The sequence below is a fragment of the Lates calcarifer genome, linkage group LG14 (genome assembly GCF_001640805.2).
Source record: "Lates calcarifer isolate ASB-BC8 linkage group LG14, TLL_Latcal_v3, whole genome shotgun sequence".
Lineage (NCBI taxonomy): Eukaryota > Metazoa > Chordata > Actinopteri > Centropomidae > Lates > Lates calcarifer.
The window spans coordinates 10,219,166-10,241,956 of record NC_066846.1 but is presented as its reverse complement, the minus strand read 5'-3'; the positions used below and the strand labels follow the sequence as shown (position 1 = coordinate 10,241,956).

At 41.0% G+C, this 22,791-nt stretch overlaps 1 protein-coding gene across 1 annotated transcript in view; it reads right to left on the bottom strand.

Annotated features, from left to right (window-relative positions):
• Nucleotides 1–950: 950 nt before the first annotated feature.
• LOC108890918 (glucosidase 2 subunit beta) overlaps nt 951–22,791 on the bottom strand; it is a 116,524-nt gene continuing 94,683 nt past the window's right edge. The window contains exons 13-15 of the mRNA XM_018687991.2: nt 19,539–19,610; nt 5,449–5,548; nt 951–2,240 (exon numbers count right to left, since the gene is read on the bottom strand). Coding sequence (XP_018543507.1) covers nt 2,103–2,240; nt 5,449–5,548; nt 19,539–19,610 — 310 coding nt within the window. The 3' untranslated portion in view covers nt 951–2,102. The remainder of the gene's footprint in view (nt 2,241–5,448; nt 5,549–19,538; nt 19,611–22,791) is intronic.

Here is a 22,791-nt window from a genome sequence, read left to right as displayed (position 1 = left end):
TGAATGAGGAAGAGATTAAAATGTACAGTGATACTGTGTTGTTTGCCTGAGATGGAGGTGAATCAGAGAGGATTATATCCTTAGGAAAACAGTTTTTGTCTTGGCTGATCGATTCGAGTGTTTGCTTTTACAGATGCAAGATGAACATGGTAATTACGAGTGCGAGTTGCTGTATTAACACATCTTAAATTAAATCAACAGACCAACTTAAGCAAAAAGAACAACACTTGCAGAGTGTGGTATTTATGAGTTTAGTTTTGAGGAAGTTTTTGTAGAAATGCCTTTTGTGACTCGGTTGACACCTTCAGCAAACCTCACCATTATTCAGAAAACTGAAGGTGAAAGCAAATAGTCAGATTTGCCATCAAATAGTGTGTGTGGATAGGAGCTGAAGCCGGATAAATAAAAAGCAGCAGTCCCTGGGCTGCAGGGCCTGAGGCTATTGCATTGCTAGCAGGCAAACAGCCACCCGGCTGCCCCAGCAGGGTAGGAATATATCAGGCAGCCTATTGGATACCTGACAGCTGATTTAGCTCCCCCTTAATGAGCAGAGGGCTCTGCTGCAGAAACCCCACAATCTGTTACATAACAACATCATAGACAGACTGCACAGTAAGAAGCAGACTGCTAACGCTGGCAGAATCTTGTGAAATCAAGAGATGTTATATTCAGTAAACAATGCACCACTAATAATAGCTGAAAGTAAAAAAATATTGCGAAATTGTTGTCAGACTATATATTACTGTGGCTGAAGTGCACAAATTAGTATGTTAAGATATATTATGTATGTATAAAAACACGATTACCATATACAGTGCAGAGCATACTGTACACCAAACTGTTAGACTACTATTTAATATTTAAAAACTTCATTTAAGCTGTTAAAAGCTGAATTAATGGTAGAATTAAGTTAGGTTATGAGGTAACTATGAACAACACAACAGCACAAGTTACCTTTGTAGCAATGCCACTTTATTTCTTTGTCTATCTACATAGTAATGTAACGTTGTTGAGTAACTATACAGCAGTAAAAACAATACTTTGAGGACAAGGCTGACTTTACCTTATATTGTTCCTATTGTCAACAAATTTGACAGAAAGACCAAAACCAACAATGTGTCAGTCTCTCACTACTCTGCAACTTCCTCACTCTGTCTATAGCATGCAGTCCATTTGTTCCAGCTCAAAACCTTGAAAATCAGGTGAAATAATTTCCTAAAAGAGCTGGGTACTGTAGTTTTTGGCAAATGTTATTCAAACAGGAGTTAAGTTGTGTGTTTGTTGGGGACTATTTTCAGCAGTGGATTTATACACATTTAGTAAAAGCCGGTCAGTATTTACAGCAAGCATATGTGGGACCAACTAAAAATAAACTGAAGTGCCCGTGTTCATCATAACGAAGGTGTTACCCAGTGCAACTGTGAGGCTCATTCAAACATACTGTTTGGACAGTGCGTAGTGACTCTATGCTAAGCTCCATCAGGCTTTGGCTCCATAGGCGATACATGTTAGGAGGATCAAATCATTGTTGGTTTTAGTCTTTTCATGGATTTATTGACACTAAGAAAAATATAATCAGACTTATCCTTCAAGGGTTATGTAAGGCTGTAATAAAGTAGCTACTATAATGAATTACAGGGACGCAGTCCTTTCATTTGTGTGTATGAATAAACAGCAATTTGACACAGCAGTTACATTAGTGGCAATGTCATTATTCACTGCAACTGATCTACTGTATGACACTGTATTTATTCAATTATTCACATAGTAATCATGTTGGGCCTTCAATGTAAAGCCTTACAATGTAAAGTGTTATTAATACTTATGTTCACCAAATCTTTCAGTAAATGCAGCATTCCAATGCTAACACATAACAGAGATAAAGCAGCACCAGAACAATCAATGAAAACTAAAGTGGTCTAGGAACAGTGTTACTAAAAATCTGATTCTGACCTTAGCAAGACTTGCTTAGAAGTATATATGTTCTGACAACACAGATGTCAGAGGGGACCCTCAGGACCCCAGCCTGTCACTGCGGGCTAGCTATTGAGGGGGGTGGGGGGTGGGGAAGTTAATCTAGGCTAGGCCAGTAAGGGAAAGGGTCACAGTTCACTGTGTATGCCCCGCTGCTTTAGCACTGGCTGACAGGCCACAGGAGTCTGAAAGTCCATGATGTACTGGCATTTGCTGGGCTCCTTCACCGATCGCAAGGCTGTCTCTGTTCCACATGTCAGTGTGACCTAGAAAAGCACAAAGAAAGAAAAGTTGAGGTGGTGCGGGGAGAAGAGCTGTTGTTAGCCTGAGTCAAGAGCCATGCCAGTTTTATCTCAGAGAGGGGTTGGGGTGGGGGGTGGTGGTGGTAGAGGACGCCGTCCTACCTCTTGTTTTAGTGATTTTCCAACCTTTTTAAACTTTTGTGAAGAAGTAGGAATCACTACAAACAACAGGATTATGTGAGCACATGGCACTCGTGGAGCTGGCATTTCAAACATATTCAGGTCTCTCCTCAAATAAAGTGATCGTACTGTACACGGAGAGTTTCATCACTATCTCCCCCTGCAATCAGACAGAACAAGAACCAAAGTGTTTCTGCGACTGCGGGACACTGTGGCATTATGGGACATCACTGTTGTCGTCCCCACGTGTGCACAGGACAGGGGAGGATGTGATTACCACTGACGTGACTTTAATCGCTGACTTTGAAGCCCTCTGCAAGAAAGTGGAAAGAGAAAAAAAGGCAACTTATTTTACTTCTAGGGGGTTTCCATAGCAACCCCCTCACATCATACTGCACCCTGAACAGACAATCCCTCTGGTGAACAAAAGCACCTGGAGAGGGAGAGAGATGGAAACTTGACAGGTATTATTGTGCTGAAGTTTGAGTCTGGTACAACTGGTGATTTGGTTTTGTCCCGTATTTGGATTAAAAATAGAGCCTTTTGTTATGTCACTTAGTATCTTGTTGCACAGAGATATTAAGTGGGTGTGTGCCACTTGGTGAGACAAAGTGTTCTCTTATGTGTGTATGTGTGTGCATGATTATTAGTGGTTCAGTTTTGACTTGCAGGTGCTAGAGCCACAGATCAGTGTTGCAGACTTAAGATTTATCCAATTTATTCTGTTTTCTAAGCAAGTATATGTAGTATATCTTGTTTTCAGTGGTATCTGGAAGAGCTTTATCAAATCTGAGAAAATAACCCAGATGATGTCATGGTGATGTCATCAGGGTTATCACCTTGGACTTTTGACACGCAAATATTATATTGGGAGTGTTGTACTGATGTACAAGGTGACTGCTTCGACAGGAATATTAAAATCAGGTTTTGGTTTTCGCTTGCCAACTTAGCAAGTACATCACCACCAGTAGAAATGATGGCCAAAGCTACAAAAACCCAAGATTTATCCTTTGAATATACTTCCATTATTTTTCCAAACATTTATTCAGACGTGCTCATCTGCCAAAGCCACAGATTTACTAGCTGTAGCTAAACTCACTGCTCACATGTAACAGTCACAGTCCAGCACTTTGAATTAATTAATAAGTGAAACAGTTGAGTTCACCCTTCCCCGTGGACTCTTAAGATACACTGCACTCTGCTTGAATTTGGATTACCTCGATATTCACCAGTGAAACAATACATCACTGGTCCCACTGCTCAAGTATGAAGAGAGAAGTGTGTTTCAGAGCAGGAAGAGAGAGCACTACTCAAAGACGAGGTTCAGAATTTCAAATATAATGAGCGTCGACTTCTGACGAAACTTCATTTATGCCGACTGCACACGGTTAGGAGGTTGTATCAAAGGAATTCAGTTTAGTCTTTTCAAAGCGGGCCCCTGGATGGCATGAGCACATACGTTAGCAAACGACATTTATTGGACTCTGATTTGAAGAGGGGGCCAGGCAAAGAAAAAGAGATGATTAAATGTGCTACATTTTTAATTGAGCTAAATTCTCACATGGAAATGTAAATGGGTGTCATAGAAGTGACTCAAAGAGGAGGGAATCCTGGGAAAATGGAGAGCGGAAGAGGAGAAAGCTGCAAGAGAATGCAACATTAACCGTAAAAACCAATGTAGACTGACAGGGAGAGAAAAGCAAGTCAGTTTCCATCACTTGGCTTTTGACAAAACATCTTTTTGCCAGGCTGCTGAGCAGGCCATGAGGACTGAATGTCTTTTTACTGATTGACTAACTCCCCACTGCTGAAATGCACATGCGCAGGATGAAGTCTGTAAAGAGCAGCACTGTCCCTGATGAATGTGGGGAGAGGAGCTTCGTTTGGCTGTTTTCTTTAGTTTTCCCTCTAGAAATAGACAGTCCACGGTCTCTCTTTACAGTCAATGTGAGTTGTATTTATTTGTAGATGGTTAAAGTCATTCTCTACAGCATCTTTTCCTCAAAAGGTTCTGAGGTCTGGCTGATTTTGTGTCAAGTCAGTTTGCTGTGAACAGGCTTCACTTACAGAATAAGGAGTCCCTATGAAAACAGTGTGTTCTGTGGATTATCCCGAGTAATGAGCAAATTGTTAAGTTGCTTTATTTTTCACTGCTTTGAGCACAACATATGAAAGTCCACTCACCTTCATTATTTTGAGGTGGTAACACACCTCACCTGACCATACCACACCAAACCTTAAATTCTCAAAACGTTTTATTTACCTAAGTAGCAGAGAGAACCAAACTTTTATTTGGAACAGGCTTATTATTAGAGACAGGCCTTTATTTCTTTCACCCCTGCTCTCCAGGTGATACAAACTTACTCCATGTTTACCTATTGTCTTGTAAAGTTCTGTATACTGTCCATTCCCAAAGCACTAACTCCAACAGTACAACAACAAAGTCTTGTCAGGTGTTTTACTTGTAGAAATGACTGGTGAGTATTATATAACTCTGTTGTTGTACTGATGGAAATTTACATTATATTACATTTATTGAGACAGGAGGTAAACATGGAGGAAGAGTCTGCATTAATAGCAGGAGCAGCTCAGAATCCTGGGAGATGTAATGAGATGACGATATAAAACTTGGAGATTAGTAAATAACAACCTGGTTCTCTGCAGTTGGAAGTAAATAAAGTGAGTTTATGGTACACTGTTTTGTAATTTGGGTTGGGTCACATTTGCGTTGTCTATATGTGATTTATATTAACTAAGCTCTAAAAGAAAGTTTACAATGTCCACATTTGCCATAATTAAAAGAATTAAAATCCAAATAAAGTCTGTGTCACATCTTTCGCTTAAGTAGAACTCTCTCTTCTTTTTGTTCTCTCATCCTCCACTGTATCATCTACCCATCTGTTTATTTGACAGTCTGTCAGTGCGTACTTACCATTCGCTCATCTGTCTGACTATTAGTTTATTCATGTCTGCCTCTTTGTGCTCTCATATGCTCTGTGAGCGCGCGTGTGTGTACATTCGTACGTATGCTTGAAACATGTGTAGTACTTACTGTAGCACTGCGTGAACCTCCTTGCCAGCAGGGCTCTCCATTCTCATACACCATCTGACTGTACTGGTTCTTTGGTGTTCCTGCCCACATCCCCCACTTCCTGAAATGAAAAACAGAGACAAGAAAAAATATGGTTACTTTTAACACTTTGATAAAACACCTGCAGAGGCAAAGTTTTTATCTATTAGTCAAGCCAAACAAAAATCAGTCATTTCCTCTCTCTTTTATAAACAGTTGGGACAAAGTGAGTGTGAAAACATATCATTTCAGTAGGTTGGCTTATTGAAAACACTTTCTCCCAGTGAATATAAAAAGCTGGCAAGATGGCCAGTCTGGCACTGCCCTCCTTTGGTTCCTCTGGCACCGATGCTCTCGCGTCCCCTCTCTTTTTCAACAATGGAGGGGAAATATTAATTACCATTTTGTCAGACTTAATTCTGTGTGCAATAACACACGAGGGAAGGAGAAGAGAAAAACACAACGCCAACGAAGCCCGTCGCAAAGTGAGGCTGTGCCTGCCCAGTGCTAGCTAATTACATTCTCACCAAACATTTCAAGGGGAGTTAAGAAAACCAAAGCGAACCAGGGTGCCACTGGACACTGTCCAACACAGTAACGACAGATGCCATTTGATTATGCTTTCACCAGCTAACTTCCTCTGATCTTCCTCTGACTCGCGCAGCTTCTTTGAGGTGGCATCGACCGCAGACGTGTTGATTTTTGTAAAACACTGTAATCCTGTTAGGGAGGAGAATCTTTTCTGGTGCACGGTTGACTAAAGATTTTACTGAAATGTGTCTTACTCTGATCTCTGCCCTACATCGGCTAGCAACTGTTTGCTGTCTGCAATGCTAAATACTCAGGACAGAGGATTAACTATGAAATCAATCTTTTCACTTTCAGGGAAACACGTGGTAAATGAAAAAACCTGTGCTTTGCAGATGCCCCCTTTTTTTTAATCAACGGCTTGTCAATGATCTGTTAATCATTCTGGATAAAGAGCTACTAAAGGCTATAAATTCAACGTATTCATTTAATATACCTAAGTGCTTTTCCCTCAAGTGCCAGCCCTGTCACAAGTGCACAACACTTGATCAATGTGCCCACGTTGACCTTTCCACAGGGGATTAAAGTAGCACGATCGCCTCTGATCCTTGAGTACTGTTTTTTGTATGATAGAAGTTAATCTGCCATAGTTCACGACCTATTATCATATGTGTTATTAGTCCTGTTAACTGATCTCAATAGGATGTTATACTAATGGCCCGACACTGGATTATTGTGTCACTGTGACATTTGTATTTTATTCTATTGCTCATCAACAAACTGGCCCATTCACTTTAAAGAATATGTTTATCTAAAATGACTTCTTGCAGTTTCTTCCAACATAAGTAATCACAAATGTCAATGATATGAATAAAATGAACAAAAACAAAAATGGGAGGCTGTAAAAAAACACATTTTTTTATTTTAGTTGGTTGTATTAAGTTATGTCCAACAAACATAGAATTTATTTCTCTGTTTCTTTAAATACCATTTTATTCTCATTTGACCTTGAAGAGGGCAAACATGAGGACCTCTTTGATTCTAAAAGCACTCTCCGGCTCTTACAGACACATGGCTGTCTTCAGGTCCCCGAGTGCGGCTTTTCTGCCATCCACAATGTGCATGGCTTATTTAAGATGCCTGAACGGGTCAGTCAGAGGTGAATTGCTCACACAAGTGGAAGCCGGCTGGGCCCGAGCGTCTCGCCTTTTTCCTTCCAGCCTGTTTGATTGGGTTTTAGCACTCTGTTAGCACCAGGAGGCCCTCAAATGGATTGCTGTCAGGGCCAGCAGACATGGCAGGCGCAGAGAGTGACAGCGCTCCTGGCTCTCGCCGCTAGTTGACCAGGCGATCCCTTGCGCATCACCTCCCTGCCTCCTTCGCCCATCGCAATCCCCACCCCCCGCTGTCCCCCTAATACACCTCATTCCCTCGCCTCACCTTCATTCACTTCCTTCCTTAATCTCCATTCTCGCTCTGTCGGCCCTCCCGTACCCCAGGAGGCAGTGTAGGCCCTGTCAATTAGGCTTGAGTTATCACTGAGATGTGGCCAACACTCTACAGTCACACAGGTTCCACGAGATGGAATCTTATTGACAGATCATTCCCCGTAATAATACCTACTTGCACTTGGTATTGGCAGGCCATTTTTTACAGTCATTCTACACTTTATCACCAGAAGAGTGCACAGCTTGTTATTTACACCTCTGGAAAAACAACACAATGGACCTTATTGCTTAATTTCATGGCATTAACATGACTATATGTTAGCCTGACCCTGTGACAGACAAAATAGCACAACCCAAATGTGCAAAATGGACCCCCCTGGCTCAATGACAACTTCATTTTCTCGTCCAATTTATCACAGTTTGGCTTTAAGCTGCAGCCGCGATACACATGATGCTCACTTGCACTCGCAGCAGCAGGGCCAGTCTCCTTAAATTATCTGGGTTACTGTACGTGCTTTCCTCCTTCATAACATGTTGGCTGATCTCGCTGCACCTGTTTTCTGCAGCCAAGCTGGGAACTCACACCCGACATTACTATTCAGACCACGGGCTTGAATTTCCAGGGGATGGAATAAGGAAAACAGACACACTCTTTTTTTTTTTTGTATTTTTTTCAGGCTTTTTTGCCTTTATTGACAGGACAGTGAGAGAGAGACAGGAAATGTGGAGAGTGTGCGGTCCGGCCGGATTGGGAACCGAACCAAGGTCCACATGCTCAGGCCACTAGGGCCCACATGGTACGCGCCCTAACCATTCGGCTATGGGGCGCCCCCTAAAAACATTTCTGTCCAGGCCAGTAAAATAACACAAATGAAAGACAATTAAAACATGTAAGTAGATTAACAATGGCGGCGGGGAGTGAATCACATCTTGTCTTTTGTGGAAATCCATTTCCGACCACATGAAGACAAGGGAGGACTCACAGATGCAGACTTCCTTTTAATGATTAATGATCGAAGATATGGAACACATGCCACTTTTAAGGCTTAAAACGTCAAGAATCTTATTTACAGATATCTGGGTTATGACTCATTCCTTGTCTGGCCCTCCTCTAATGCCATAAAATGCACCTTCCATCACAGATAAACCTCTAATGGCGGCATATCTAGCCAGCTAAACCCATTATCCATACATTTACTTTGCATTGTGGATGAGATAGTCCGACTCATTTAATTTCCTCTCTGCATCACTAAGGTGTGATTTCTATTGACATAAAGAATAGCAGATGGAGTTGTGATTTAATTACATCCACAAAAATATCATTAAAAGTGCAGTTTACTACAAGACTAAAGAAAGAATTCTAGAAAAACAATATTGTATGTCCAAACTTCCAGTTTTGGAAGAGCGTGTAAAATACTTTTTGTAACTGTTATGACAAAATTGGTCTCCAACTACTCATGTTGTTTTACAGATTTTTTTATAATCTAATCCTCATTAGGAATAATTAGCATTAAAAAAGCTGATTAGCGTCCTTTTCTTCTTCTGATAATGGCTTGAGCTGATATAAGCTCCTCTTATTTCTTTAAAACGATGCGGTCGCCAGTGATTCTGTTTTAAACTTCATCGCGGCGCTAATCCTCATGCCTCGAGTGATAAATCCCGAAGATCCACGGCTAATCTCGCTCAACACTGAGTGGAGAGTTACCCCCTCTGATATAGCCACAAATCAACCTTTCAGAAGCAATTATCATTTAGACAACTCTACTCTGGTGTTTAAACACCCTGCAGATACTGAGGGAGTGCAGGGGGGGGGGAGAAAAATCTGGGCCAAAAGTGTGTATTTGTGCATGCCTTGATGTGTATGCTTGTGTGTGTGTTTTGAGACCCTGGGCCCTCACTGGAGAGAAACTGGATGAACAAAACCACAGGGAAAAAAAGAACACAATGGTGGCCCTGTTTGGTGTGTTTGTGGTTTCCTCAAGTAAACTGAATATAAATTCACTCATTTGCCTTCAGTGTATGTTTGTAGATGTTAGAAAGCTGACATAAACTCCACTGAAGCGACTTCATATCTGCTTCTCATGCACTGGAGCTGCCTGCATATATTCATGTATAAAACATACTAGCATGTGCTGGCGTGCTGCATGTGAAGGAATGGTATGTAACTTCATTATTTTATGAAGTATTAACCATTTACTGCTGATATATCCAAAGAAAAAACAGCATTGACACATTTCAAATGATAACCAGCCCTAGAGGCAGCTCCCATTGCTCTCTGTTATTAGAGAGCATCAGCACTGAGCAAGGTCATTTGCAATAAGATCAGATGTGCCGACTCAGCATCAGATTACATGTAAATACTTCTCTAACCACTAGCTCCTCATATTGAATCCTAACCTTGTGCTTACTAATGACATACAGTACCTGTGTTAAGATGGTGTAATGTCTGTGCTTATTACCGTCACCTTCCCACTGTAGCATCCACTCATTAGCTGCCACTGCAATGAATTATACCTCACAGCTATGCTTTTTGCCGCTTTAACAAGGGGTCTGGAGCAGCAAGTTAGTCCCCTCACTATGCTGTTAATGCGCTAATCATTTACAGCATGAGACGCCGAGCTCTACTGGCAGGTAGAGAGAGCAATTTGGGAGCTGCTGGTTAATTTAGATTCAGTGAAACGGTGCTAGAAAAAGCAAAAGAGAGACAGAGAGAGGAGAGAGAAAAAAAGGGCCCCGCTCTCATAGCCAAGCAGTGCCAAGCATTGCTAACCTCTGCCACTCGTGTAAGGTCACCAATCAGCAAGCGGCGTTCTGAGATGAGCCCAGGCACCGTCATTACTGTGCCAGTCACTGATGCTCCTCTCACCCTCCTACCACCCATTGTGCCCAGCACCTTAATAAATAATTCATACACACTGGAACATGTGAAGGGCACATGCTCAGTCAGGGCTTTCACTTCATTTCATATGACTGAAATACAAAGAAGGCATTTATACCTTGTTTTTCTTTGCTAGTAGGTTTTCAGAACAGGGTCAAATATATTATTATATAAGACATACTAATAAATGTAGGGATATAAATAAATCTTTGAACAGGTCAACTGTTGAACTTGCAAGCTATATGTTTCTGTTTTGTGCAGCCAGTTTTCTTATGTATAGTGTGTTGACCTAAATAATTTAGTCTACAACAGTGAGTAACATCCATGGCACATTTTGTTTTTGCGTTCGCTGCATAAACAGAACACCAGGGGCCATTTTTAATGTGCAGCTCTAAAACAAAAATTCAGGGTGCATATTTCACCAACAGCTACTGACAGTTATGAATCAGGGTTGATGTCAAACCCAAATCAGTATTCTGTTAACAGCTCACTTGTGCCTCATTAACGACTGGGCTAGATGTTGCCATGACTACCCAGCAGAAAGGCCGTCAGGGGTTCACAGTGTCAACCCCTCCCACCCTCCACTGCCTCCACTTTAACCCTCTCCTCAGATGCACAAGAGTCATTGCCCCCTTCACCTTGATTGCCACATAAAGAGTGGGCTGTGAGATTCAGGGACCATGTAACATAAACACATTAACAACACAAATATATAGCTGTAACATTTCCTATGTTGGTGAGTGCGTTACATAAATTAATTTCTGTATCTGCCTGGCTGTCGGTGGTTGCACTAGTATATCGTGGCATGCTCCTCTTGAGTGCTGGGCATTAAGCGGCTGCCATGTTCCCTGGTGAAGAGGGCCCCTCTCTTTGCTAATGGCACTCCAGCGAATGACCTTGACAGCTTGAAAATGAGCGCATTAAGTAGAACACTTAAATGTATAATTATGCTCTTGTTCCAGTGGAACTGTCACTACTCTGTAGGTTAAATCATTATGGCTTAGATAAGATGAAAAAAATAAAATAATAATAAAATAAATCCTTTTTTTGAAAGATGCCTATCAAAACAATTAATGGAGGGAACTGCCTTTGATTTGAAAACATGAAAGGGAGCGTCCGTCCACTCATTAAGTGAATACATTCATTGCAAAGCAAAGTGGTGGAGTAAAGTAAAGCAACAGACACAGCCATTAGTCATTTTACTGAAAAGAAATGTGATGTGCTCATTTTCAACATGACAGTTTGATGAAAAATCTAATCTTGTATAATATAGATTATATATGAAAAACACTAGCACTATGTGGCTGCCTATATGATGAGAACTCGCATAAATATTAAAATGTAAAACATGTATCTATAGATAAGAAAAAGACTGCCCTTTCATAAATATAAGCCAGGTATAATGGGCAGAACAATCAAAAAAATGTCCATTCGCTCTGTAAACAAGGTAATTAAAAAACTGAGGTCATTCAGACTCTTTTTAGTGGGGAAAAAAGATCATATCATACATTTGTCATGCATGCAGACAGAATATACAGTATATAAGTAAAGTCTACAGAGAGCCATAGTGAAACTGCAACACCAGATTCAAGAAAATCTCCTTCAAAATAATATGGATTTTCTATTTCTGTTTTTAGTAGCTCTTAACAAACGCAATTTCCTAGGAGCCTTAGAGCATCTAGGGTTGAACATCACCAGCTCAACAGAATGAGGTCAGTCTATGAGCAGGTTGAGGAGCTATAGCAACAGGAGAGTAAATACTGGACAATGGAAATGTTTTTAGACAGGGGAGATTACAGCTAAAAACTGGGAAAACGTTAGAAGAAATACTGGGTAAATATCAAGGATACTGAAGAAACCAAATTATGACGACTCAAGTACAAGCTTTTTCTTGAAGGTAAAGTTAATGGAAGCTGCATTTTTTTAATGCAAAAAAAACCCAAAAAACTAATCAGTGTTTAATTTAAGATCATGAAGATTTCAACTTTTAATAACAAGAGATGACGTAGATACCCATTTGTCCTTGGTCCTGAATGGCCTTATCCACTTAGAAATGACGATGTTAGATGTTAAAATACTTTGGTTTCACTTTTTATATAATGTCCAGGATGACGGTTGAGTCAGTAAAAATACCCATTACTTCTATCCTTCTGTAACTGACATGACAAGTTAAATCAGCTTGACAGTGTTACATTGTATGCAGTTAATTATCATGGCTGCGGTTCACCGTCTAACATTGGCAAGAATGCTGTCATTTCAAGTTTTGTGGCTCCTACGTTTCTGTCCTTACTATTCATCTAACACTGTATTCTGAGTCACACATCACACAGAGTTGGTGAAAGCTGAAACATATTGTCAAATATCAACATTGTCAAAATGCCAGGAAATATTCCGATTGTATTTTTAGCCTGTAACTGCCACCCCTAAGTCAAGCTATTTTGTCAAGAGGCGTTGAAGTGTGTCGTTCCCTGATTCAATCCCTGATGTTTGGTCTCTTTGTGCTCATTTGTAACCTGCTTGTGTTTGAGCGGTTTTACAGTAATAATCTTACAGCTCCCTCGCGATTGCTGTGCAATAAAATGGCCACCTATTGAGATAATTAGCTACAGTAATTTTCTCCTGTTTATACATGTGCAGCCACTGCAGAAAACTGCAAGTGAACAGTAATTAATCTTAGAAGGAGGAAGGACGTGATATATTTTCCATCATTCCTCTTTATACTTTTAAAAAGGCGTTGGGCTTTTTAGCTGCTCACATGACAAATTTGCTTTTACTGATCAAATGGACATATTTCCATATTATAACGTCCACAGAGCAGAGTCTCCTTTCTTGCCAATAAATTTGCTCAGCTGGATCATTCTGGGTAAGGCCCCTCAAAGGAGTTTGACAGCCTGGAGGCATTCACATCGCTACACCTCTTTCTCTCAGCACCTGGAGATTTTCTCTGTTACATTCTGGGGATCTTTTATTTAGAGCACTTACAAGAACTGCACAGTGGCATAACAATATAGGGTCACTAGCCCAGCAGTCGGTGTGAGAAAATTTTGTTTTGTTACCTCTGTACATAGCTTAAAAAAAAAAAAAAAAGAAAAAAAAAAAGACAGATCTGTAAAAAGCATGCGTATGTCTACAGTATACTGCTACAAACAGCCAACCTATTTGTATTTTTCATGGTGGCCAGAACATCCCACTCTCTCTGGGGTTGCTCTGTGCTGTCATTTCAACTGCCTGGCTCCTTCGCAGTGGGCATACACAGTCATTCACTGTGGTTTCAATGTTGCTAGGCTACCTCACTTCTCCACTGTTTGCTGTTTGAGAATCTACTGTTCAATAAAGCAGTTCAAGGGAGACCTGTGGGTTTGAATACTGAGCGATATGAACCTGCAGGAGTAACTGACAACACTAATAGCCTTTTTTTTCCCCTTAAAGTTTCACAATACCCTTTTTTATTCTCTTTTCCCTTGACTCTCTAACATAGTAGCACTAACTGTGCCTACCTCTACAGCCTATGCATCTCTTTCAGACATTCATACATCGGTACATTTATAACCCTGGTTATATTTTCCTGTTTTAAAAGTGTACAATCTGAGTCATAACTGAAGTGCTGAAAATCCTCCCTTTGTAGTCTTCCACTGTTCTTTTGTGGTTTGTATATTCATATCTGCCAGCAGTGTCTACGAGTTATTATTATTCCTGTTTTGTCTATCCTGTTTTCAGCTTTGGATGTTGGGCGTATTCCAAGCTTGGATTGTCAAACACAGTGTGTTTCCAAGGTTGAAAGGTGAACAAGCAAGCTGCTCGCTGGACCCTGTGCAATTTCAGCACTGCCTTTCTTCCCTCCCTCTCTTTCTCTCTCTCTCCTCGCGTGCCCTCGATGATGACGAGTGCAGAGCAGTTTGACCCCAGCACAATAGAGGGGCCTAGCTCCTTGAACTTTGCGGGGCGACATGCGCTGACCCCCCTTACCCCCACTCCCGGTGACCCCGACTGTGTGGCCACCTGATTTCCCTGGAGTCCCAAAGCCAAAAAAACTCATTGGATGACCCCTCAACTGATCTCTTCCTCCTCCACAGCTACATTTAAATCAACCCACCCTGCTCTGTCTGAAGGAAAACGCATCTAAGAAAAAAAGGATGCCATTATTCTTACAATGCATCTCTTCTATTTTGTTTTTTTTCTACACACATTTCTAAGGCGTACAGATTCACCTTTTCTGTCTGTCTACAGTTTTTTCTGCACCCTTTGTCTTAATTGACCTTTAGAAAAGCAGAAAATAAAATAATTCTCTTATATGTGTCTGGTTCAATATACACAATGAAGGTTTCTGAGTTCAAACCTCTCTGTCTGTATCATTACAGCTGGAGCTATTTCCATGTGTTTATCCTAAGCTAACTCTGAAAGGGGCCACATAAATATTTCAAATGCACTCCTGCTCATGGTGAAAGGTTATTATGGGCAGGCGCTGTTGTGAAGGCACACTTTACAGACTTGTTTTTAGTAGTTGTTGTGGTTGTTAGCAGGAAATGGCTTGAACACTAAGCTAATTACTGGATGTTGACAATGTACTTCCCGGGGACTTGTTGTGTTTTAAAACTTAAATGGATCCGACTGATAGTGAGCTGTGGTCCTGCATGTATCTAAGCTATTACAGTCATTTGAAAGAAATTAAAATGAAGTTATATGTGTGGGTGCTTGCTGCTAACTGGAGGGAACTGCTCCTGGTGTCCTGTGTTATATATTTGATTGTATCGTTCAGTAAGAACCTGTTTCTTGTTTCTTGTCTATGAGAAACTACATTTTACTTTGGTCTGTGATTTGTCATTATTTTCTCAACAGCGGTGTAATGCCACTGTATTCAATTATGTTCCTGTGGTTTACCATTACGGTGTTATTGCTTCACTTTAATTTCTGAAACTCCAAAAAAGATGCTGTTACACTCTGCCTTTTCTTTTTTTTCCCTGTCTCACCCCCCATATTCGATGCCATTTTAGATTAAGGCCTATATTTTCTGTAACAAGACTTCTGACCCACAAGCACCCTCATACCATTAAGACCCTTGTCACAAAGTAATGGACTACTAAGGGCAGATGGTGATAAAAAATCTAAATCTAAAAACATTTTTCCTCCTTGGATTTGACTCCTTTGGGAGGATGTCTACTGCCGTGTGCCTCCTCTTATACACACGGAGTCAACAGTCCTTTGTTTTCACCTGACTGTGAGATGTTTCACCAAGAGTCGAGCATAATTGGCGGATGGATAAACTGTTGTTTGTCAAGAAACAGGGGAAACAGCTAGTCTGAAAGGAGGCAAGCTAGCTGTTTTCCCTGCCTCCAGTCTTTCTGCTTCACTAAGCAAACAGCATCCTGGCTCTAGCTCTAACTCCCCCTTAAACCACAGACTGCTATTTTTACATTTGTGTTCATGTATAGATGAGTTACATTGTGTTAATCGGTGAGTTTTAGAGGAGCTGGTAGGCAAATTCTTTAATTTTTAGAGAGAGTCAAGCTACCTGTTCCCCCTTAGGCTAAGGTAACCACATGGATCAAGCTCCATGCTTAATGCACACACAAGAGAGGTATCAATGTCAGTCTGTTCCTTCTGTTTTTCCTCAAGGCACAACGTTCATGCCTGAACTACTTATATATTAGTTGTAAATGACAATATAGTGTAATTAGGCAAGGAGGTAGAGTGTCACAACAAACTAACAAATATGATCATCAAAACCTGTGACAGTCAAGCATTACAACCTTCAATACTAACAGCACAAACACTTGAGTTATGATATTGTAGAGAAACACATTAATATTACTGAGGTTGGTGGGAAATGAATGAGACGTGCTAGTGACAAAGGGTGATCAATGCTGTGCTTGTATGTACAGTGTTGAGTGTGTATGTGTGTACTGTCTCTTCCTCTAACAATCATCATCTTATGTAAGCTCATATAAGCACAACACAGCAAAGCAGTGCCAACCCTGTATGCCACAGCACATTACTGATTTACATGTATGTGTATTTGTTTGTCTTTTCAGATGGACTGTATTTAGTAAACCCCATGTTTGCTGTCCTGCAGTTGTACCCAGCACGTCTGGTGTGGGGAGGGGGTGTGGACATTATGAAGATGGATGACGCTGTCACAGTGGGATGGTGTTTGTCGCAATGCAAGCATTTTCTTCTCCTCTATTATCATTATCGTTGCTGATGTTATTGTTACAATAGCCATTTCGGGAAGCGGTTGAGCTGCTGAGACCGAAAGGCAGAGAAGTGAAATGGAAAACGGAGACATTGGAATTCAAGAGGTGAATATGAGTTGTATAATATCTACATTTACAGATAATTGGGAGCATACAGTATGACTGCTGTGCCTTATGAAATCTTTATGGCAATGTGTGTGGCCACAATATAAGAGCAAGCAGCTACAAAAGAAAACGTTCCCAAGCTGATTTATTGTTCCTTAAGAACATTTGTATAGTTAATGGTCTAATGCCAACTATGCTGCAAAACCAAGCATGAAGGAAGGTTAGGGCTCAGGGAACAATTTTAACTTTTATGAGCCTTGACGCACTTCACAGACCGAGCACGGGCCATGAGCCATAATCAGAATTCAGCAGCAGCACCACCCATTTAATACAGCAGAAATGTAACATAACTAACACAAATTAGTTCGAAATGGTACAAGCAAGTATTAGCGATGTCATTGCCACAGTAGTCACAGTTCCAGCTTCACACTTTCATTGACAGGCCACACATGTTAATGCTGTTTCTCCATCTCAGTCCCCCCCACCCCCATTTTTTTTTTCTTTTTGCTTTCTCACATGGTTGTCCTTTAGGATGCTGGAGCAGGTGTGATAAATGCTGCCGTTTAAATCAAAGCACTCCCCTCTCCACCCTCACCCCCTCTGGGGAGAAGGAGGATGCCTCCATGCAGATTGATATCAGGAGGCCCAGCCATATCCTGCAAGAGCTGACTGATGGTCTGTCTGGATAAAAAATGAACTTTATTCCCAGCTGTGCGAGCTATGATTCATGTACCCCCACCCCACCCCTTTCTGCTTCCCCCAAAACCATTCCACATATACTCTCTGGAAACAGTATAGTACATCATATACTGCTGTACCGGCTGCCTACGCCCAGAAAATAGCAATGAGGCGTTTGTGTTTGCATGGTAAAACAGGTAAAGTATCAAACTAGCATTACTTTGACATGAACGTACTGAGATAAATGAAAAATCAAACATCTTTCTAATCTTTTGGAGGGAGGGAACACGGAGATCGTGCTTCACTGTTGTATGCAGCATATCATGTGGAAAACATAAATATATATTTGAGATCTTTCCTTCGAATGCTGTTTGGCAGCGATTTTGTTCCAAACAGTGACCAACTCACATGAGTTGGAGACGTGTTTTTTGACCACTGGTTCTGTTTGGTCCTTCTGCCCTTCCATACCATGATGAGTGACAGGCAGACAGAAGCGCTGGGGTCACATTACTCACAGTTAGCATTCTGTTCTTCCTCTTTCCTGCGCTAAAAACATGGTGAAGCATTTGCACTTTCCGCTCCAAAAGCGAGTGGGTAGTGTGGGAGGCGGCGGTGCAAAAAAAAGAACACAGCCCTGCTTTAGATTCCAATTAATTTGCCATCTGAGAGCAAAACTATATGTGCAGAGAAGGATAATTGCTAATAAATTATCTTTAATGTCTCACTTCAGCCGCCAAAAGAAGACAAGTCAAGCCTAATGGCATCACATCGCTAAAGGAGTCAAAATGTTTTGACACTGTGTTGCAAATTTTCCTCGGTCACTCAGGCCTTTATATTGTCTGTTCACAAAACAAGTCGTTAGCCTATGTGCCCGCTGCAACCAACACAGCACAGCAATTGAGTCCTCCTCTTTGGGGAGGAGTTGCAGTGAATCATAAAATCTTTTTTTTCCCAGAGAGGCGTCAATGTCGATGGAATAGCGTTTCCATAATTGCACCCTATAAAAGTGTCGGATGGCTGACGGTTTAGGCTAATGAGAGAGTGGAATAGGACAGTGAGGCGACATCCCGTAATTATCACCTCAAATCAAAAATTCAAAGAAGAGAAAAAGTAGAAAACAAGAAAATCATCAGTATGATATATAAGTTTTTTTCCCTTTATCTGTTTGACAGAGATGTTACAATAATGAGAAGGTGGGAAAAGGTGGCGTGATGTGATTACGGAAGCGACGCTTGGCAGCTAAATGACAGCCGTTGTTTGAAACTCAGTCAACAGGAAGAAAAAAAAAAAAAATCAAGATTACATATCTGACCAAGAAAGTTACTGTTTCAGTGTAGGTAGTGTTTTTGCTGATCCCTTTGAGCAATTTCACTTCCTATCAGTGAAACGGTGCTCCAGGGGAAGAAAGAATGAAAAAACCTGAACATGCCTTGTGATATCTAAAGGTTTTGTTTCTGTGGGTACTAAGTGGTATCTTTCATAGCTCATAGGCATTAAGATACACACCGACGTCAAGCAGTCGACACAGTCAATCCCAAGGGGATGGTAAGTGGCCAGAGCATAATCCTTTAGATGAAATTGAAACCCTTTGAGGCTGAGGAAATATAACCCCAGCAGTATATGAAACTCGCCCCCTGTTTGTCATTGATCAAAAGGTATTAAAACTATAATAGAGATCTGTTAGCGATTGATTAAAGGTCATATGAAGCCTAACAGAGATTGAATAACAATAAAAAAAAAAATCAATAGTGCAAATATTGGTTTTAGGCTAACTTCACAGGAGCACTGTAACAATGATTGAAGAGCTTTCATAGGAGTGCAGCTTTGTTTCAGGTCAATTCATGAAATGAAGAACGCTGTCACTTGAATTTATCTAATTAATATAAATAAGAAATGAAGAACCTTTCTGGCTTAATTGGGTGATGAAAAACCAAGGAGAACACAATGTATGTTTGACTTTGAGAAGCTGCTTTAAAAAAACAATCTACCAATTTTTGAGGCTTTATATTAAAAGTGTGAATGTGCTCTGTAATAGACTCTAAATATCACACAGCACATGACACATTCACATTGCTGTAAAGCTCTTTGGAAGAAGTATCCCTCAAACTGCAAACATAACATTATTAACATTTAGTCCTGGGTACTGCATGCAGTATATCTCCATTGTCCCTGACATACTCTGACTGGTCCATTGTTTGAGATTTTGATGGTGGAGACAAAAGAGGAGGTGATTGAGGTACTTACCCTAATGAGACCTCTGTTCCTGCTGTGTTCTTTTGTGTGACTTGATTGAATGGGCACAGGGTGTAAGTATACCTGCAGAGGGGAAAAGAAAACATAATGCCAACATTGAGAAAAATGGTACACAAGATTTTAATCCATGGTGGTTTTATTATACCCCAGAATCATTCTTTTCATGATGGATTGTGCTTTCCAAGCTTTGATGAAAAACTAAGCCTTGACCAATATATATCAGCATGGCACGAATTACTGTCGGATTTTAGTTTATAACAGAACTGTTGTCATGGGTGTATTTTTCAGCTGGAAAGTACCAAAAAATTACACTAAAGAAATGTCAAAAAACGTTTCAGGTACTTTAGAAACAGGTGTCCAGTAGGGGCAACTGCAAAATGTCAAGCTCACTACATATTTTGATCTTAATTCTATAATTACCACATTTATAGGACCTTATCAAAAATGTTATGTATCTATATTAAAGCTGCTCTCTTTTACCAAACATTTTAGAATTCACAACATTTCAGAAAACACAAGAACATTTCAGATAATGGAAAGTGCGGGACAACACTTCTTGTTTGTGATTGGTCAAATCAATAGTTTGTGTATGATGTCAGCGAAATGCAGCTGGAGGGCAGGAAGTGATCGCAGGCTCTCAAAATGCCCGCGTATTGTGTTATTTACGGTTTCACCAAATCGTTCAAATGGAAAATCACGAGGTGCTTTTATTGATTATCAAAAGTTGTTGTTCATTAGCTAATCTCACTCTGTGTCTGCTGTATGTGTGTGCTAATGCATTAGCCTTGACAACTTTATAAGTCAATGATATGTCAATGCTGTGTTTGCAGCTTGTTTCTAATCCCTCAAGTGGCCAAAAAAGTCAGTCAATGCAAGTTTTTTTTTTTTTTTTTTTTTTTAAGTGTTACTGTATTTTTAGACTGAAATGTCAATATCTGCCTCAAAAGTTCACTGTCAGTCAGGCTCTACAAAAACAAATCTTACATCGCAGACAAGTAAAGCATGGTGAATACAGTACAAGTCAAGTACCAAAGCAGTGTTTTACTAAGCAGAATTATTGAACAGTGAGACTCAGCGGCTACCCACTGGGACAGAAGATTGACAAGGAGCTACCAGTTACTCTGCCACCCACAGCTCCTCCACCAAGGCAAAGAGAAGTATAGAGGAGTTAGCAATTAGCACAGGCCATCACTAATATACTTGCCGGGGATAGTGTTGGAGTGGAGGCACGATCACCAGCTCCAGTAATAAACTGATCAAAGACCTTGATGGTGAAACTGATAGTGGGAAAGGCGGATAGGCTTTTTTCCTTGACATTTGAACCATTACACTGACGGTTATAAAAGAGCAGAGTATGCCCAGACAACCACAACGAGTGCATGTGCGAGAGAGAGAGAGAGAGAAAGAGATAGAGAGAGTGAGAAAGTGCAGGGCGGAAAAAAAAAGACTGTAGCGTAAGTAGATGTGGGCTGGGAAGTGCGGGGGTGGGGTTGGGGTGGGGGGATCAAAAGCTGTATGAGAGGAAAAGCAAGATGAAAGAAAAGAAAATGATGAACATCAGAGAAAGCGAGATAGCGGGAGAGAGGTAAGTGACTGGCTGCCGAGGTCTTTTGCTCATGCGCATGTTTTGCGGATTGTATTAAATGGCTTTCGTCTCTGAGACTTTCATTTAGGCGTTTATCCAACCGTGTCTACTGTATGTTTCGATGGGGATGCCCCTTCCCCCATCTGCTGGATATAAGGGCACGGAAAAAAAAATAATAATAACAGAGGCATCTTTTTTGACTGCAGAGTAAGCAGCACAGCTCAGAGTAGAATTAAATGTGTCTCACCATGACTAAGCCTATTGAGAATCCATTGGCCCTCCAAGGAATTTGACACTGTGCAGCAAGGTTCCTACTGGGCTGTTTTCTTATTTATTTGTATGCTACTACTTTATTCTCAAACTGTATATTTTTGGGATATTCTACCGGCCATGTTTGTCTGTCGGTTGGTTGGTGCACCACTTCGGTCCAGACTAAAATATCTCAGTACTATTGCATGGAGTCAGTGAAATATGGTGCAGGCATACATGCTCCCCTCAGGATGAACTGTAAAAACTTTGGTGATCCTATGACCTTTCATCAGCACTGTGCTAACACTTTGTCAAAGTGCATCCTCACAGAGCTGCTAGCATGGCTGCACCCTCTTAGTTTGGTTCCTCTCTTCAGGATACAAGAGGGGCCAAGGATTACACAAAGGTTTCTTCACAGCTGGCCCTGACCTCATCAAGGACACTCAACACCCTCGGTCAGCTCCATCATCAAGCAACGAGTTAACAGGACACCCACACCTGAAAAAGAACTTACATAACTGCTGCATGGTCTTATTACAAATTAAATCTCATCGGTGCCTTGGTCCAAATTTCTCAACCAGAATTCTAAAAGCACAATCAACAGAGGCACAAATGCCAAATAAAACAATGTGATATTAGCCAAATAGCCTCCCATGCTAAATAAATGAATAATAAAATAAATAAATGAGAATTCCCTCTCGATACTTGCTTTATTGTTCCTTATACAAACCACTAGATTCATTAAGTTTGTAAAGCAGGTGTTACAGCAACAACAAACATCCTCATCTGAGCCCATAAACAGATGGCACCTGATAGACAGAGGAAGGGGGGAAGGAAAAGGGGTAACGCAGTGAAAAAGCAATCAACTGAGTCCCATAAGGGAGTACCCCTGTATGTCTGTGCCTTTCTCCCCCTCTCTATTACCCTCAAGGCAAAGCCATCCATCCCTGCCCACTTTTGCTGACACGCCAGCACTACACACACACAAAAAAGCTAGGGCTATTTGTGTGCAGGGGCACTGTGAGCTGACCTTGGATGCTCGCCTCCATGTGGCAGCTTGTGAGAAAACAAAAGCAGGCAGGGTAAAACAGAAAATGTGTCGCTGAGTAAAAAAGGAAAAAAAAAAAAAGTTAGGAGAGATTAGAAATGCCGAGCCCAACATGCGGACAGAGGTGCAGGTTGATTAGCTGTCTGTCTCCGAGACAGACACTTCACATTCTGCCGTCTGCATTACATAAATGGGACGCAGCAGAAAGGTCAAACAAGTACATTTACACAAACTGTCCCCGGCTATCCTTAGCAAATGAACACAGTGTGACGTGAAGGAGGAAATACCCACTGAGATGGACGGGCGTTGACACAGGCTTTGAGGAGAAGAGACTGACAGCGATGGAAATATAAGACTAGGAA